The sequence below is a fragment of the Lycorma delicatula genome, chromosome 6 (genome assembly GCF_047948215.1).
Source record: "Lycorma delicatula isolate Av1 chromosome 6, ASM4794821v1, whole genome shotgun sequence".
In the NCBI taxonomy this organism is placed as follows: Eukaryota; Metazoa; Arthropoda; class Insecta; order Hemiptera; family Fulgoridae; genus Lycorma; species Lycorma delicatula.
Genome location: NC_134460.1, coordinates 138,266,300 through 138,286,598, shown reverse-complemented (window position 1 = coordinate 138,286,598; position 20,299 = coordinate 138,266,300). Strand labels below are relative to the sequence as shown.

The 20,299-nt window shown below is 30.4% G+C and overlaps 1 protein-coding gene across 1 annotated transcript in view; it reads left to right on the top strand.

Moving 5' to 3' along the window:
- LOC142326995 (sodium- and chloride-dependent transporter XTRP3) overlaps window positions 1-20,299 on the top strand; it is a 40,554-nt gene that overhangs the window by 12,297 nt on the left and 7,958 nt on the right. The window contains exons 5-7 of the mRNA XM_075369739.1: window positions 2,889-3,050; window positions 12,216-12,326; window positions 17,246-17,447. Of these exons, the coding sequence (XP_075225854.1) occupies window positions 2,889-3,050; window positions 12,216-12,326; window positions 17,246-17,447 (475 nt within the window). The remainder of the gene's footprint in view (window positions 1-2,888; window positions 3,051-12,215; window positions 12,327-17,245; window positions 17,448-20,299) is intronic.

Below are 20,299 nucleotides of genomic sequence, written 5' to 3'. Positions count from 1 at the left end.
TTCAGGAAGTATGTTAAATTAAGGATGCAGGATTTGAGGACAAACATGAAAAAAAATTGAAAAAACATGGTGAGTTAAAATAAAGCAAGTAAAAATAGTCCACTGTATCTGATAGTATACTTGCATTAAACCATTCAACTACTTAAATTACTCGCTACCATTTCTGTTTTTAATTTTAATTATTATGACTATGGTAAATAATGTACGTAACCAATTATTTATATGATAGGTCACCTATATTTCCAAAACAATATTTTTTAATACAGGTGTTATGTGATGTGAAATAATTATTTGACAACTCAGTAAATGAGAGTTAGTTATTTGCCTAATAAGAAAAACTCAAAATGCCTAAAATAAATAAATCAATACTTTTTACAAATCAAAACATAATGTTTCGTTACAGGTAATCAAAAACAAAGGGACATGTTTTCAGTGTAATGCTATCTATTATACTGATACAGAAAAGTAAATCCTGTAGCACTCTCCAGGAAGGGATCAAGGGAAACTGAAGAAAATGTTCAATCACAGTGGCATTACAAAGTACAAAATTAAAAAATAGAGTAACAGTCCACATACATATATAAAAATGAAATTATATGAAATGATAACAATGTCAACTATGTGAAAATAATACATAAAACCAGTATACAATAAAATTTAAAATGAATTAGTTAAAAAAAATTTCAATACACAATTATTTAATTACACCATAAAAAGGTTTTAAGAAAATTCCAATTTATTCAATTTGTATTATTTAAAAACTCATAAATTTTTTTCTGATCTGAACAGAACAAAACATACATTACACAGGTCATGTCAATACAAGATAAATTATAAATATAAAATAAAAAATAGATATGTTTAAACTCTATGTTACAAATAAATATAAAAAATAGAAATGTTTAAACGCCATAATTATTTTATTTAAATACCAGGGCATGAAATAATGTTAAGGGGATAATATTTAATAAAAATATTAATAAATGAATAAAAATTAATAAATAATTTAAATATTAAAAAAAAGAATCACTATACTATAACGCACAATTCAGACGCTACTATTGAGAATTATTTTGAATACATATTTACCACGTAAATGTTGAATTGGATGCAGATAAAAAATGTTTTATTTATTTTTATTTTTTTAATTACTATTTTGCAAACATTCATCATCAGAGTAATATTATTTCCATAAAAAAAAAACTTTTAATTCTATTTTGAAGAGAAGATTTTTTAAAATTTATCAGCAATTTATAAAAAATGGCAATGGAACCATAATAACGCCCTTTCTCATAAGCTGAAGTATTGCATTGAGTTTTATACAAAAACAGTCAGGTTTAGTTAAGATGGTTTTAAGAATGAATGACCACTTTTTTCAATAAAGATTGCACATTTATAAACACAATGGAATTCAATCCATATTTCTACACGATTCAGATAGATAGAAGCTCATAGCCTAATTTTATATCCTTATCATTAATGGAAATTCTAGAACTATGATCAGCAACACTACAACTATCTGAGAAGCACAATGCAACAGTTTTATCCATATTTAATGGAATTAATACTTTTGCTGTACAAGAAAATCAAATAAATTGGTCGTAAGAACCAATAGCTTAAGAAATTTATTAAAAATAATAACTCAAGACCTTTCTCAATGGATGGTGTTAAAATACATTTCAGCATATAATTTGTTAATTATGCTGTTTTTTAGTTTCATACAAATATTTTTTCTTAGGAAAAATTTTTAATTTAGAAATATTTCATAATAATATAAAAAAAAATAATAAACTAATGTTATGATTTTTACATGAAGGTATTTTATATCATTATCATTTTACACTTCCCTCCTCAGCTGAAGCAGTGTATGCAATATAATGTTTCAGAATAGAAAGGGTCCATTAATTTATTCCTTTAGACTATATGCCTCAGTCTTTCTTGTGGTTGTGATATAGCACAACCACAATATATATATATATATATATTTGGGCATATTTGAAATGCATGCCTGGAACTAGTAGGTTAGGGATGGAAAGGGTACCCTCCTAGTGGAAGGAAGTGCCGGCTACCTAGACAGGGAACATAGCTTGATGAAGCTAGGAGGACCCCAATGGGAGAACCTTAGAAGGAGGCTATAATCAGGGAGAGCAGTCTGCTGCCACAACACTCCGAGGTGACTGAGTTTTGCTTAACACTCCCAGTTACCTTGGGAGTGTTTAAGAATGGTAAAAAAAAAAAAAAAATATATATATATATATAGCACCTCAGGTACAGAGGCAAAGGTCAGAGTTGTTTTCTTTGAGAAAAATGATTTCACTACACATTCGCTGTAGTGAAGTGCATGATGTTATCACTTGCAGGACTGAATATTTAGTCCAACAGGATATATTCAACCCTTCTACATTCTGCAAAGATGTCAGGGGGCTTGACATCCTGACATATATTTGTTTCAATGAATAAAGAAATAGGAGACTACTTTATTCATCATTTTCCCTAGTAAGCCTGGTATGATGCATGCCATTTTTAATAATGGCTAAGTAATTTTCAGAAGCAAGTTGTGACTCATGACTTATATCAGGTCATTTATAAATCATTATGGTTATGACACTTAATATATGTCATTTATGATGCTTGATAAGTTAAAATATATATCAACTGTGATTATTGGCAGAGCTTTTGATGAGGTTTGGTAGAATATATTAAATATAAATTCATGTTCTTTACTGATAATTTATAATATAGTAATTCTATTCTTTAGTAATATTCTATTTGGCATCATCATGAACTAGCTTTATAGCACAAAATGATGTTTTGATATTTAAAAACAAAATTTTGAATATTGATATGACATATTTTAAATCTGCTATGTTAAATAAATAATTTTACAGGCCAGCACTCCAACACAGTATTTTTGGTATCGTACAACACTTATGGTATCTGACGACATAAATTCTCCTCAAGCATTCAACTGGAAAATTGCATTAGCACTAGTAATAGCTTGGATTCTAGTTTATATGTGTATGATTAAAGGCATTACTTCTTCAGGAAAGGTATTTATAGCATGATATAGTTTTTAATTTACAGTGTTTCTAAATATTTAAGTTTTAAGAATATTGTACTTTTGTACTAATGCTTCACACACAAAATTAAAAAGATTCAATACAAATGGTCATTTAAAAGATTAAGAAAGTTAACTTCTCTGCACATGTTCCTGTATGTCTTCAGCAAGCTGATATTTGCTTGCGTATATATTCAGCAATGGAATATTTGTATGAATATAGTAGTAATATAATTTATATTTGGCAAAATGTTTAATTTATTGTCAGGTTGTTGAAAAATAAAACTACCCCTTTTTAATAATAAGCAAAACAAATTTACTTAATATTTTAAATATTCCTCTAATAGCATTTTCAGTTACTTTTGCAATCATCTTCAGTGACTGAAGGTACAACTCAAAAACTTCTGACATCTATAGACACCAGGAGGAAGAGTACTTGAATGTGTTAATATGAATTTCTGAAATGTCTTATTAAATAAATTTAATTTGGTTTGTCAATAAAATAAAAAAATAATAGTTTTACAATATTTTCAGAACTACCACAGACAAAACTGTGAACTCCTTTAATTTAGACAGTCAATAAATTAGTTTATTAGGTTAGGACTACCTTACTTGCATTAACCTTTCATTGCATGAAACATCTTTACACTCTTTATATCTTATCTTACGAAATGTAGAGAAGTCTATTTTAACTCGCTGAATAGCAGTACATTTTACCCCTACCTTAAATTATCAGTTTAAAACTATTAATAGTAAAAATGTACTTAATGCACAGAAATTAGTTACAGGACTGCTACTAAAAATGAGCTAGCCTAAAAGCTAGGCTTTTCTCTGATCCAGGAAAATATATCTTTTTAATCATAATTTTCCTAACTTTCTGAATAAAACTTTTGTATAATTTTGAAGATCCATAAGAAAATATTTTGAGTATCAGAATGAATAGGCTGTATTATTATGTTATCACATAATACATTTATTCTAAAATAGGAATAAAAAAAAGAGAAATATCTTCATATTATCTAGGTGAAACTAAAGTTTTTCATTTAAAATACCTTCTACTTAAGTTACCTGGAAAATGTTTCAAAGACATCAGAGGAACTTCTACAAAAAAATCGGTTCATTTGATGAAGAGGAATACTTGAATATTCGTAAAATAAAACCCATAAGGATTGAATTGAGAATCTACTTTTCTTTTTTTAATTAATTTAAAAAACATCACCTACTTTTTAAACATTTACATGCCACCATTACACGCACTATTCAATTCATTTTTTTAAATCAGTGGAATACAAAACAATTAACTGTTGGAATTAGCTGTTAGTACTGCCAACGTATGAAACAAATCTATATAAAATTAATATTTAATTAGTTTAAAGTTTTATAATAAGTTGTTCTATTTGATACTTCTTTTTATCGTTTACTAAATGTTGTTTACTAAGAATTAAAATTTTGAATTCTTTTATTTTGAAATACTGAAAAATTTTGTTTCGTTTAATACCTAGTTAAAATCTGTCATATTTTGATATGTTTTGTAATTAATCTTTTTTCCCTCTATTTTCCTAATGTGTACATTGCAATCTATTCAATTAGTGAACAATAAGCTTTCCCCAAGGCCCAGTAAAATGAGAATGATATATGAATGAGGGATTCAGGCTGACCATTCCTAAGACGTGCGGGCAGTTGAACCCCGACTACTAAAGTACACCGGTAACCACTATCTAGTTTTCAAATACATACGAAAGCAATTAACTTTTTCTAGGATTTGAACCTCAGAACCTTCGACTGTTTTAATAAACTTCGAAATTTTTACGTTTTCATTTAGTTAACGTGGACTTTAATCATACCATTTTACATAGAATCAAATTCTCTACAAGTTTTGTTAAATCAATTTTTTGTTTATTTCCATTTAACAAAGTTATTTTACGCCAAACATAAAATAGAGTGTTTTTCAACCCCAATCTTTCGTTTTACCACAAAATTTCTCAAAAATTACTACAAATACAGTTCAACTTTTTTTTTAAGCCAGATTTCATATAAAACCACTAAATTTACCCTATAATCTGGGTCCCAAGAATTATAGTTTGGCTTAATTTTACTAAAGGTGCAAAAATCAGAGATATCTTTTACACCACCCGACACTAACGAAGCATTACCGAACCTACGTATATATGAAATTTCTACTTTATTTTCATCAGTACAGCATGTCTTGAAAGTTTGTTACATTCTTTATGAATCACTGTGTAGATATTTTTAAAAACGTTTCCCAGAAGCAAATTTATTGAAATACTTCTGAAAATCTGCAGCACAGTGAATGACAAATTCCCAATTAAAAATCATTAAAAAATCTTCAAATAATATTTTGCAAGAAATAGAGATAAAAGGAATAAAAATATTTTTTTTTTTAAATCCTTATAATCTCTTTTTTTAAATATGATCACATGTTAAAAATTCTTTATTTCATTGTTAGAGATAAGTTTCAAAATAAACTTATTTCTGTGATCATTAAAGACTCAGGTTTCATTTGCTTCTTTTTCATTAAAAGGAGGAACTTTAAATTTTGTTACTGAAGGACTTTTAAATTAAAAATTTTCACTTTTTTCTTACTCTTCATAGATTCTCACTTTTTTGTTACTATTATTAATTGAATTGGTCATTTTTATTTTTCCTGTTTACCCTTTGAGAATTACCATTCAGGTATTACTTCAGAGGATGATATGGATGAGTGTAAATAAAGTGTAGTCTTGTACAGTCTCAGTTCGGCCATTCCTGAGATGTGTGGTTAATTGAAACCCAACCACCCGAGAACACTGGTATCCACAATCCAGTGGAACTGAATTGGTCTAATGCCCTATCTTTTGTCAGTCTCTTCCATCCTCCAAAGACTCAACTTGTGTTTGTTATGAATGTATAATTAATTGATATAATAATGATATATAAATGAATTACAAGTTCAAAGTATAATAAAAATAATGTATACTGTAATTAAAATAAAGACTTATTTATTTGACTGAAGAGCGAATAACAAATATTTAGAATATAATAAATATTGAAGTAAGGCGGCATATTATTTGACAGTGACCAATATACAGTTTAAAATATTTCTTGTTGTTTAATCTACTTAAAAAAGTTTTAAATAGTCCTGTTTATCAAATATTTTATAGTTCATAATCTTATTTTCAATCTAAATTTGTGAACATAACATTTATTCATAATACAAAGTAGTTTATTCTTCTGACAAGCCATAATTTCTCCAGATCATTTTAAATCCAGATCTACTGTTGTTTTTTATTTAATGATAAAAAACAGAAAGACTTAATAAACTAACATATTAATTAAAAATAACAAACATAAAAAAATTTACATTACAAATTTTATTATTTCATTTAAAAAAAGTTCATTCAGTTTTACATAATTTAATGTATAAAAAAAAATCAGAAATATTTTTCTGTTTGACTTGTGAAGCAAATTTCATGCAGAGTATCCTGAAAGCAGTTTAATCATTAAAAAGTCATTACATAAATTTTTTTCTGCTCAAATATAGCAAAATTTATCTTCTGCAATATTTTTTTAGCTTCTATTTGGCTTACAGTTTTTTTTTTCATCTTCATAAACACATGTTTTATGTGTTTAGATGAGTGTATAGTTAGTATCTTATTGTCTATTTACTTTACTATAAAACAAAAAAAAATTAAAAAATTAAAAAACTCAAAGGAAGAAAGAGTCAGCAATAAAGTAAAGACATGAATAATTAAAAAGATTTATCTACTGAGTGATTACAAAATGAACCCTTCCAGTATCAAAGCCCCCTCGCAGGAAGTGGATACCCTTCTGTCACGTAATTCTTTACGAAATTGGGTTATCATTACCACAGCACTATCAGCAAATTACTAAGCAATTATTGTATGTTTAATTGTTTAAATATATTCTACATTGTTATCCCTCCATATACTTAGCACCCCTCAGGTTTCTCTAAACAAAATTACTGCTCATTTCCAGAACAGTGGGTCATATGAAAGTATCCATCAAACCAAATGAAGTAGTGAAGTGTTCATCAAACTGAACTATAAATTCTTAAGCCAGTTCTCCACTGAAGCTTTAACTCATCAATAATATGTACATATGACAAACCTCATTATGGAAATATTTTCTCTAAGAAAATCCTGTTTTTCATGTGTATGTCTTATTTACTACATCTATGTGTCTATAACCTGTCATTTGTCAAGCATAGGTTGTTATATTTCATCATCAAGTTAGGATTTATTATAGTTTTATTTATTATTGTTTTGGTTTTAAAATTCAAATTTTTGTTCTTTTCCATCAGTGAATATATAAAAATTAAATGGATGAAACGAAAGATTTCTGTTTTTGGGAGATCTACTCAGATTTGGACTTCATAGTCTGTCTCATTATTTGTCGCTTCTTTCATTCCTCTTTCTCTTACAATCATTCTTTCTCTTTATCCTCTTTTCTAAAGAGAATATAATGTATCTTTGCACAGTTATATTCTGTTCCTTACATAACAAGATGTGTCATGTTTTAATGTTTTGACATCTTGATCCCCAAGGAGAAGACATCCTCCAACCATCCCTTCTGTAGCTAGGTCTGATGGGCTTTAGTCATCTTTTAAATGACATCTCTCAGTCACCTTGGCCCAGGATGCCACTGATGTGAGTGTCACAAGAGACATTCCCAATGGTGCAACTATTACGAAAAATAACAAAACACATCTCTAAACATCTAAAGTCTCAAACAAGACTGAAAACTACAGTCGTCAAAGAAACTGAATCATCTACCTACCTGAAAGGTAAAATGATTTCTGGAATGGAATGCAAAGTTGGCGGGAGTTTGTTACTCCCTACTTATCGCAGAACCTGGACAGAGTCCCTTGCTGCTGGATGATTCTAATCGGGATTGTGTTTTTAAAAGGGTTATTTTATACCGCGGGTCTAATTTTTCAAGTTTTGTGTATTATTATTTTAGTGAATTTAAGACAGATTTAGTTGCATTCCAATCCGTTGTTGAACCAGCGTTATCGAACCCATTTTTATGGGCCGACCGCGGAAGGCTAGGCTTATGAAGCCTGTCCTCCCAACGTAATTCCCCTTCAGACCGTCTACTGAAGTCCTTTCGGTGCTAACGCTTAATAGGCTAGCAGGAATACACCACAACGGGGCACTAACTTTATGGAGGGAGCAATGCGTCCCCTTTTCCGGAGGAGTCGCAATTGCTGATTTGTGTTAATTTTTATTGTAAGTTTTTAGAGGAAGGGTTATATAGAAGCTCTTCATCCGCTTCTGCTATGGCTGCCCTTCAGGACGCATCTCTGCTGGGCTCTGTTCCGGACTCCAGTCCGTGATGTTGAGACGAGTAGTGGGTCTTCCTTCTTCTTCATCTTCTTCCTCCACAGACCTCTTCATTCTTCTTTGGCCTGCACTTTCCAAGAATTGGCAGTAACCGAAGTTACATACTGTTAACTAAAGTGATTTCACATGCAACACCAACATGGAAAAACACTAAAACAAAAACATGAAAATAAAACTAATAACAAAACAACCAAAACGATATAACACTAACAAAACAAAAACAACACTGACAAGAAATCGTAACAAAACAAAGTACACAGGAACAAGACCAAGCAGCACCTTAGATTCCCTCTTCAATCTGTTCCCTAGTCAAATAGTGCACAAATTCTGCAATCAGTTTTGACTGATGTCAAGCATTGCTCTGACAGTATCCAGTCGACAAATTACTGTGGTGCGCTCCAGATTGTATTTGGCACATTCAAACAGCATCCTGCCTGCACCCTACATTGCAGGCACAGACCAGAATTCACCAGGCCGAACCTAGCCAGTCTACCATGAAGACCTCGTGACCAACTCTCCTCTGCACAGAACAGCAGACATACTATTACAACTATGATAAAACTTTTTCCAATGAGAGAAACCTGGCAGATCATCAGAAACAATGTAGGGATGTTGCAATAATACAACATCCAAATTCCTATGAAGAGTAACCTTACCAAGCTCTACGTGAACAATGTAGCAAACTGTATGTTCAACTGACCAAAACTAACCATGTAAACCTATCAAATTTCAATAAATGTTTACAGCTCTCTGATAACACAGACAGTCCTTGCTGTTCACAGAGTGCTTATGGTCATTGCGAATACACTTGCAATTAATGCAAATGGGACCCTCAGACCTCCTAGGGCACCTCTCATGCTGATGCTCTTCATCTCCACAATGTGCATGGACCTCTACCAATTCTTGGCCATATGACCATATTGGCAGCACTTGAAGCAGCACTGCACATCTATGTATTCTCTAACCTTGCACGAAGAAAAGTTGATGAACAATCTGCCTTGTTTCACAAAGCCATCAAGAATCTCAGGAGTAACCTCAAATACACTATGATAAATCTCTGACTCATGCCTATCTGATTTGAATAGCAACCAATATCCAGTCTTGAAAGAGGCCTCATCCATCTGAGTATTCTGCTGCCTCAAAAGAGTCAGCAGCTCATCCTCAAGATAGCCATTGATCGATATCATATATGATAACTCTTGGACGCCTCATTCATTTTGGGGCAACTCTCATGTCGGATGTACCATCCTCTAGAGAGTCGAAAATAACCTTCACAGTCTCCTTGTCATCTGCAACAATGACCAACCCCTTTTGAGTCTCTTTGATATTCCAAAAACCTCAGGTTCAGCCTCTTATCATGCAAAATGATTTGAAACTAACCATTTTTCATCTGCTTGCTAGTCTTTGCTGCAGCCCCTTCCTTTAAATTTATGAATAGGACCTTGGGTTGCCTACGAGATAAACTAGCCTCACGCTTTCCTTTAAGTACTTCATTCCATCACTGTGGTTGCACTGACTGTGGCAACTGAGTAGGAACATTAAAAACCTCCTTTTCCACAGGAGTTTTAGTCACAACCATCTCATAATCATTCATCAAAACAGTCACAATCACTAAGTTCTTTTAACACTTTCTCAACCACCTCATGTAAAGTCTTTTTACTGGTTCTACTGGAACCCTCAAACACTCGCAATGCTGCCGCATTATGTTTATCAAAAGCTCTTTAAAAGGACTGGCTACTTCCAATAGCCCTTTGGAAATCTTGGACCATATAGTCCTTATTCCCATGAGCAGGGACCGCTGACGGTTCAGCCCTCAGCCCCTCATCTCCAGACAACGACAAATCGATGAATCATTGTGCTGAACCTCGGATACCTCGTCACCAGAAGGTTTTGTCTGCCTAGTCTTACCCCTGTCAGACATCTTTTTTATATTCAAAACAAAATAAATAAATCAACGAAATATATAATAAACGCAAACAAACTAGAGCCACCAAAGAGCCAATGACAGGCTAGCAACAAATCAACAAACAAGCTGTCTGCCTAGCAACAGATATCAAACAAAATATTAAACAAAGGAACAAAACAACACAAATAAGTATAATATAGCACAGACCCAGTCCCAGTAAGGGCGTTTAAACTAAACATCCACTTAATGTTTTGACAGTGGCTATCTACAATCAGTTAAAAACTTTTCATGAGCAGTATTCATAGTTCATACAAAAGAAAATTATTCTTATTTGATATATTTGGCACTACAGCTTTTTTTTTAACTTTATTTTGGGATTATAATGCCTCAAATCAGGCTGAAAAACCAATTGCAGTTTATTAAGTAGAGTTGAACATTCTGACCCACATTTTTACGGTAGTGTCATTAAATGAACCCAAAAGTCAAAAAAAAAAAAAAATGCATTGCTTTAAAGATTTTAAAGGATTAGAAGTTTTAATTTTTTTACATTTCCAAGAACCATTTTTTTTGTTAATATATATTTTATAAAATGTCTGATTTAAGGTTTTATAAAACGTCTGATAAAAGAATATCACAAAATTTAAGAGAAAATCACTAATATATATTTATATTTCATTTTATGAACATATATTTTTATAAGTAATTATAAAATGTTGAAAACCTCCTTCACCTAACTGAAGTATTATGTTATAGCTTTCTGTTGTATTGAATTATATTTACTGAAAAAGTTCATGTTAATTCAAAATTCAATAAAAAATTATCAAATGTAAACCGATTTTAAATTTTACTTCATTTTATTAAAAAAAAAACAAACAGGATTGGGGATGTAACAAGACAGATGAAAAGCCAACAACACTACCCCATATTCAGTCAGGAATATGATGGAATAATTTTGATGAGTTTTATCTAGATTTTGGTGTATTAACAGTCATGTTTATTTAAGAATAGAAGTAAAATACACAAAAACTATTTTCCATGATGACTGGTGACATTAATTAGAAATTTAAACTTTTTGTAATGACATGCCAACCGTCCTCAATAAGTCACAAACACATTTGAAAATGTTTTGAATTAAGTTATTTAAAAATATTTCATTAAAATTAGAAAGTCAATTTTTAATTTGAAATTTTTTTATCAACAAACCTGACTGATTATAACAGAGAATTTTTCAATTAAATACGAGATATAATATATTAATTACATGCGTTTATTTTGTTAACAATAATTAATCTTTAAGTCTATTTATTTATAGCATTTAAATAATTCTTTCTGTTAAAAAAAAATAAATAAAATAAAACACAGCAAAATGGATTTAAAATCATTTCTCTACTTATTACTAAACAATAACAGGTGAAATATCAATTGAGTTTGAGATCAGTGTTGTCTTAACATCAATTTTTACTTCTAAATTCCAGGCTGTTTTTGATTCATTTGGGTAATTAAAGTTTACCTTACTTACATTTAAAATATTATTTTTATTATATTTAGGATTTAATTGTTTCTTGGTAGATATTTTACCCATAGCAACAAATTTTTAAAAATCTTCATACATCTATTTCCATTCACTTTTATTAAAATTATGACTGTTAATCTGTTTTTCTTGATTATTCTCTGTTATTCAAAACACTGATGCCTCTTTACTAATCAGTGTTCAGTTTATAATACCTTAATCTTCAGTAAAGCATGAACATTCTAAATTTATAAAGTTAAATTACATTTAATTATTTCAATTTTGTATTAAAAATTATTTTTTATCTTTAGTTAGTTATAACTTATAAAATCAATATATTTAAAAATATATATTTTAATGCAGTCTTCTATGTTACAGGTAGTTTATGTGACAGCTACATTTCCATACATTGTTTTAATTATATTTTTCTTCCGCGGTGTTACATTAAGAGGAATGTCTGATGGAATTAGACATCTTTTCACTCCAAGGGTAATAAATATAAATAAGTATTAATTTTTTTTTTATTATAGATAAACCATAAATATTCTCAAAATACCTAACAATAATCATTAAAAGAAAGGAAGAAAATGTTTTAAGTCGGCAAAATATAATAAAAGAAATGGCTGAAAAAATATTTTCTTAATGGTTTGAGAAAAACATTTCCAGCTGAATATTGGAAGCAGTGCTGCTTAAAGTTGAACAGAATTATTATGAAACATATCATAACAACCGGGGCTACTTTGGTCCTTGCTGGATTACTTTGGTCCAACACAAAAAGAAGTTATTTTTTTACTGAATAAACAATACAAGATAAATTTGAATTTTGGCCTTAAAAAATAGTTTGTACCCTATTTGAGGATAATTTAATAGTTTAACAGTTTTTTTGTTAGTGGCAACATTGAAGTTCTTGCAAACATTTGTTTACATGTGAAGATTTTTACTCTCCAAACTTTCTCCTGTGCAGCAATCTGGAAAAGAGTTAAAAATAAGGTAAGTGTCAAAATTTTACCTTTGGTAACCTGTTACCAATGTGTGATAATAGTTTTTCCTTAATTTTTTGTTTTGACAGTAAATTTTAAAGTTTTTATGAACATAACCTAAAAACTAGTTTTAGGGGGCTACTTTGTGCCAGGAACAAAGTAGCCCTGACTACCACCAAATGTTTTAAAAAATATTTTTAATAACAAATTAAAATTTTTGTTCCAGTTGCTGAGGACATCATGATGAGAAATTACAAAATTATTCCGATTACAATGCTGAGACCTTGCAAGCTTGTTTGATGGACATAAGTGGAGTAAGAACACAGAGAAATGCAAGTCAGTATTATAATATACCTAGAAGCACAATAATAAATAAGCTTAAAACAAATGAAGTAATAAACATGACTTCCCACAGTGCTTTCTCAAGAAGAATGTTCATTTGAGGCTCATATCAACAAGTTGGCTGAATTTGGATTTCTAATTGCTGATCTTGATTTGAGATACTCCATTAAATCCTTTCTTGACAAATAGGGGCATACCGTAAGTAATTTTAAAAACAATTTCCCAGGATCTAATTGGGCAGCATTATTTAGAAAACACCACCCAAACTTAACGGTGCACACAGCACGCAACATAAAACAAGTAAGAGCTACTATTGATGAAAAAATAATCAATGATTATTTTGACAACTTAGTAACTGTCCTCAGTGATGTGCCAGATGAAAATATCTGGAACTATGATGAGTAAATGTACGAGATTGCCCAGAGTCAAGTAAGATGATTTGTAAAAGAGGACTAAAGTATATAGAACGACGCATTATGGAGTCTACAAAATCTTGTACCTCACTAATGTTTTGTGGAAATGGGACATGTTACCACCTGTGGTGTACAAGTCTGAACATTTGTGGTTTACATGGATAGAGGTTGGACCTGCAGTATGTAGGTATAATAGAATCAAAAGGTGGTGGTTTGATATGGGGACATTTGAAGATTGGTTTATCTCAACCCTGCTTTCTTGATTGAAAAAGCTGCCCGGAGTCAAGGTTGTGATAGGAGATAATTTAACCTCCCATATCTACCTAGAAGTTTTAAAAGTGTGTGAGGAAAACAGTATAAGGATTGTAATTCTACCCCCAAACTCTACTCACCTCACCCAGCTGTTGAATGTTGCCTACTATGGTCCTATGAAAAGAAAGTGGCAAAAAATATGGATTTTGTGGAAAGAAAAAACAAGGATCAGTTTCCTAAACTCCTAAAACAGTTGGTTTTTTAATTGTATGGAGACAAGAAGAAAATTATGCTATCTAGGTTCAAAAAAACTGGTATCATATCCTTTGACAGAAACAAAGTTCTGGAGTGCTTGCCTCAAGGGATGTCCAAGCACTCTTAAAAAACTATAGAAGACAGTTTTTTTCAAAACCTTGCAAAAAAATGCAGGATTTGACCAAAAAAGCGCCTAGTAAGAAACAAAAGAAATTGGATGTGCCAGCTGGCAAAAATGTCTCTTCAAAATTGTTTGATAAATCAAGCACAGATGACATGGGCTTGGAAGGAGTACCAACATCTACGCCAAAGCCAAAAAGAGGGCATCCACGTAGAAATCAAACACCAGAAACTGAATCTGAACAGTCCAGTTCTTACAATCTCCATTCTGATGACGGCTCCAACTTTTATGAAAGTGAATTTTAAGATTTTGGAGAAGACGTTGGTAGCAGCGGGCCTAGCAAAGAAGATCTACTGGAAGAAGGTGACTTTGTCTAGTCAAATATGCAGAAAAGCACTATCCAGGTATGATAACAAAACTGCACATTGGAAAAGTCAGGCCCTACAATAGACTACATGACCAACACCAAAAGGTCCTGGAAATGGCCCGATAAAAAGGATCTTCTTGTTTATGAATGAGCTGTCTTCAAGAAAAAAATTAACCTTCCCATGCTAATGAAACAAGGACACTTCAATGTTGCTGAGATGGCTGATTATGAATTATAATGAAAAGCTTAGCATTGACAAAAGTAATAAGAAAAAAGGACAAGTTTTGAGATATTGTTTCTCATGTTTTTCATATCTAGAATTGGTTTATTGTGTTTCAATATGATAATAAAAACATTTCTTTTTCTAATTTGCACTCTCAATTTATTAGCAGATTCTTATGCAAGGGATACAATAGTCCAACATATGAAATCTATTCAATTTGTATGAAATCAACTGAATGGACCAAAGAAGCCCCAAGCAGGGTCTAAAACTTAAAAAATAGTAAAAATATGAAAAAAGAAAACCTCTCTTTAAAACAATACAGTTACTTTTTTATACCATGTTAACTGGTTAAAAATCAATTTGGATGTTGAAAATTCATACATTATATTTTTTAATAACAAAAAATTCTGTGAAAACATGAAAAAGTGGCCCGAAGTAGCCCTGCTTGATGGTACTAAAATGCCTGAGTCAAATGAAAAAGTTTAGAGCTAATAATGATTGTGAAAGTAGTGATGACAGCACCAATGAACCTGCCATCAGAGAATGATGATACAAATGACATGAATTGAATAAAGTAGCTAAATAAAAATAAAGTCATATCATTCCTTGCAACTTTAACCTTTTTGGTAAAATAAAAAAAATTAAAGTTCTGAAACCATAAAAGTAATAAAAATGCAAAAAAAACTAAATTAAATTAACAAAAAATAAAATTTAATATATAAATAAAAATACTAAGGAAAAAAACAATGTTTGCCTACATGATACTCAAGAGCCTGATAGTATGTGTTTGTGTTGATATGAGGGTCATTTGGAAGGTTTTACCCTAACAAATCAAACAAGATTTTTCAAAGTTATTTTCAATGTTTCACCTTCTAATTTGTCACATTTAGACCTACAACATTCCAACTTTTTAATACTGTAATTAATCCAACTCTCCAAAATAAGTGGTTGACTCAGATTTGAAGTGAATCTTCATCACTGGGAGCCAATACAGTTCAAAATGGAAGCACTTTGAAGAGTAGGTCATGAAGTTTTGCAGCAGTAACCTGAGATGTGTGTACAGAAACATTATTGTGGTGAAAAATCAGTTTCTTTTTGACTAAATGCGAGTGTTAAGTCTGAACAGCTCCCTTAAGTTAGTCTAGTAGTAAGGTGTAATAGACCCTGGTGATGATCTGGCCTTTTTTCCAAGTAATCTATGAATACTACATCATAAGAACCCCCAAAAAATCATAGCCATGCCTTTTCCTGCAGATGGAGCCGTTTTCACTTTCTTTGTGTACTTTCACCAATGTTTGGTTACTTTCGTGTAATCTACTACTATAACAGTTTCATAAAGTACAAAAAACTGAAGAAACTCAGAGGAATAATGTTTAAAGAATTTTAGATACCCTTCAAAAAGGTTCAGTCGAATACATTTGGTTGACTGTTAATAATTTTGACACACATCAAGCAGAAAGATTTTACATACCCAAAACATCATGTAAAATGTAGTAAACATTGTCTATTGAGATGTTTTCAATGTCAGCAAGCTCACATACCTTCAGTCAGGGATCATTTAATTTGGCAATGTGGAGTTTTGTAATGATTTGTTGGTGGAAGCAGTTTTTGGGCCTCCAAGCTTTCAATCTTCTTGAATGGGTGTACAATCGGATTTAAATTTAGTAGACTGTAATATGATGTATTAGAACAGTTCAGTTTTGCTTCTGACACTTGAATTTATGTTGTATTTTGAGAAATATTTGTGTGTAAAATTGGTGGTACTGTTAACACCAGTTCTACATTGTGATTGTACTCTGTGTATAGCAAGAAGAAAGACTACAACCAGCTTCAGTCACCAGGGTCTCTCCTCCCCCATACTCTTTAAAGTTGAGAGCCCCTGAGGAAATATCTAAGAATGATTTATTAGTTTTTAACATCAAATGATTTTAATCATAATTTGTTAATGTTAAGATAGAGCTTTAAGTTATCAGACACTTATAATGTATACTATGTTGGCTTGGCTCATATAATAACTATTAAATATTCAAATAACTACTATGTAAGTATGGAGTAGAAATATTGATCTGGCAGAGAAAGATAGAGAAATCTATAGAAATTAAATTCAAGAGGAATATCATAGGTAGACAAAGATCAATAGAATAAGGAATGATACAGTTAGAGAACAGTTGAAATAATACAGTTTATTAGAAAGAAATGGAAATTCTTTAATCAATAAAAATATTAATTATTTGTAGTATACTTAAAACAACTCATGCATAATAAAAAGTTATTATTTCCTTTTATCATTTCTTTTTTCATTTCATTAATTAATAAGAATATTTTTTTATATTGTATAAAATCTACTGTACTACAGAATTTTGTTCTGTTGCAGACAGTGTTACTACTTTGTTACCTGTTAAAAAATATTTTGCTATATTGTGTGGAGTACATACTTGTAATTTTTTTGTTACAGTGGTACATGTTAACAGAACCAGTTGTTTGGTTGGAAGCAGGAACTCAGATATTTTTCTCTTTAGGTCTGGCATTTGGAGGTCTAATAGCATTCTCGTCATATAACCCAGTGAATAATAACTGTTACAGGGATGCTATAACGGTCTCTCTTACAAATTGCTTTACATCACTATTTGCTGGAATCGTTGTATTTTCTGTTATAGGTACAGTGTACATTTATAATATGTCTATAGCAGTTTTGTTATTTAATTTCTTCAGTAAAAACTGAAAAGAATTGCGATTTCATTATTTTCCTAAAATCCAGAGGTAGCAGGAAAGTACCTGCTCTTAATCCCTTAACTGTATCTTACTACAGAATTACATTTACAATTGAAAAATCTTTGATTAAAATGATGATGCTTTTTATATAGTTCGTAAAAAAAAAATCACATAAGGATAATGTAATGTATCACATAAAATACATTAAATCAGTTAAAGTAAAATTAAATGACATTTAACAATTGGAATTTTCTACAAAACAAATATAGATAAATTTTATTTATTCTCCAGTACATTTAAAAATTAAAATGAGTACCTATGTTAATATTAATACTATACTATATACTACACTAATATTTCATTTTGTAAATGATGCATAAAAAAATAATTATATATATGCGGTCTGTAAATAAAGTAATGAGCTTGGTTCATAAAAACTTTTTTATTTGCAATCCAATTAGACATGCACTCTATCACCTTCAAAATAGTTTCCGTGGAAAGCCACACAACACTTCAAACGGTGTTGGAACTCAGAAACCGAAATATCCTTCAGACGGTCGGTTACATTTTTAAAAATGTTTACTACCGTTTCAAAACTATGTCCTTCGAGGTGTTTTTTTAAAGCTGATAACAGGGAAGTCACAGGGACTCACCTTATTCACGCGAATAAGGTGGTTGAGGAACTACAGGAATATTTTTCTTTGCCAAAAACTCAATTGAGAGTACAGTGTAATAAGGTACATTGTCATGATGCAGCATCCAGTTGTCTTTGATGGCTGGTCTCACACGGGCAACTCTTTTCCAGTCTTTCAAGAATTTCTTGGTAAACATATTGATTTACAGTCTGTCCTGTAGGCATTATGGGCAATGGCATTACTATCAAAGAAACAAATTAGCATGGTTTTGATTTGCTCATTTTTGCTTTTTTTGGGATGCAGTAAGTTTGAAGTGCGCCAGTCCTTAGTCCGGCATTTTGTTTTGATGAATTTTGGATACTCAAATATCCAAGATTCATTACCAGTAATATTTTTTTTAGAAAATCAGTATGTTTCAATTCGCCCTAGAAGATTCACACTTCCACTCTGTTGTTTTTCTGTTCAACAGTGAGGTTTTTTGGAACAAATTTTGCACATACTTTTTTCTTGACCAATTCGTTTGTCAAAATTTGATGGACTTTGATATGCTTCAAATTCAATTGTTCCGCAATCATTCTGATAGTTAATCGCAAGTCGTAACATATAAAGTCGCTGATTCGCCCAACATTGTCGTCACTTTTTGACGTTAACGGTCTTCCAGAGCGGGGATCGTCCGCAACTGATTCCCAGCCGTCTTAAAATGCTTTAAACCACCTAAAAACTTGGGTTCGTGACAGAGCGTCATTTCCATATGCTCTTTTCAATTTTGAAGAGGTTTCAGTAGCATTTTCACTGATTTTAACACAAAACTTGATTGCACAACGTTGCTCATAATTAGTATCACTCATTTTTGTAACGCACAACAAAAACTCGTTTCACGAAAAGTCTGTTTACGTCTCACGTGGCAACAATAGACTAAATATATTAATGCCTAATATAAATCAGCTGTTCATATAACCACATGTTTACCAGTAACTTTACAGTGTTGCCACTTTGGCAAAAAAAATAATTTCTACTTTATTTACAGATCTCGTATATAAATTTATTTTTTAAGTCAATTCTTTTAATAATCAAACTCCTTTGTACAAATACAAATTAATTTATATTTAATAGATCAACCCACGTACAGAATAATTGAAATAGGATGATTTATTTTATTTCATTACATAAAAGCCTTTGTGAACTTAATTCGCATCATCAGCTGCATTTTATATATATATATATATTTCAAAAAACATCATAAACTCGCAATTCAAAAAATCATAATGCTTATTCTGCTTATTCATTTATATTTTATGATAAATTTTTTTTTTAAACTTTAAATTTAATTAAAAACTTTTAAATTAAATTTAAATTTACTTTATCATACTTTTAAAGCTTATACAAAAGTTTAAAACTTTTATTTAAATTAAAATGTTTTTTATATATATATTGTAAAAGGAATTTATTTATTTTTTCACATTATTTTTAGTTTTGGAAAACATTACTATTTTACAAAAAAAAGTAATGTGACTGTAAAAGTATATTTTTTTTAAGCAGATGATACAGGTTTTAAGAGCATCTTATTAAATTAGGCAGTGACTCACGAAAATGACATTTATTGCAAGTGATTTAAAAATTTAATTGTTTTAGCCCAAACCATTGCAGCCATCAGAAAAAAATTTAATTTTTTTGTTCACAATCTTATCAATGTCAGAATTTACAGATAATTTTATTTATCTAGTAACATTCTCCAACTTAAAAAAATATTACTTAATTTAAAAATATTTAATTTTTTTTGCAAAATTCATGTAAATAAAATATCTTTTGTGGTCACATAAAGTGTTAAGTGACAAATTTTGAGAACAGGATTATTAACACCAATATACAGAGAATATTTAGAGTTATATTTGTTTATATTGTGTTAAATCAGGTTCATTTTAACTGGCAAGACATTCAGCTGTGTCTTGGGTTATGTTAAAGCTGTGGGAGTGTGTTATGTCATTTCAACAATGGTAAACTCACTCACTATACACTTTATCATAGAAGATTATAATGAAAAATTAAAAAAAATAGAAATTACACTAGTATTAAGATGAATTCTTATTAATATGAACATTGCCAATATAAATTCTCATTATACTTAAAAAATTTAAAAATGGCTTTAAAAAATATATTTTATA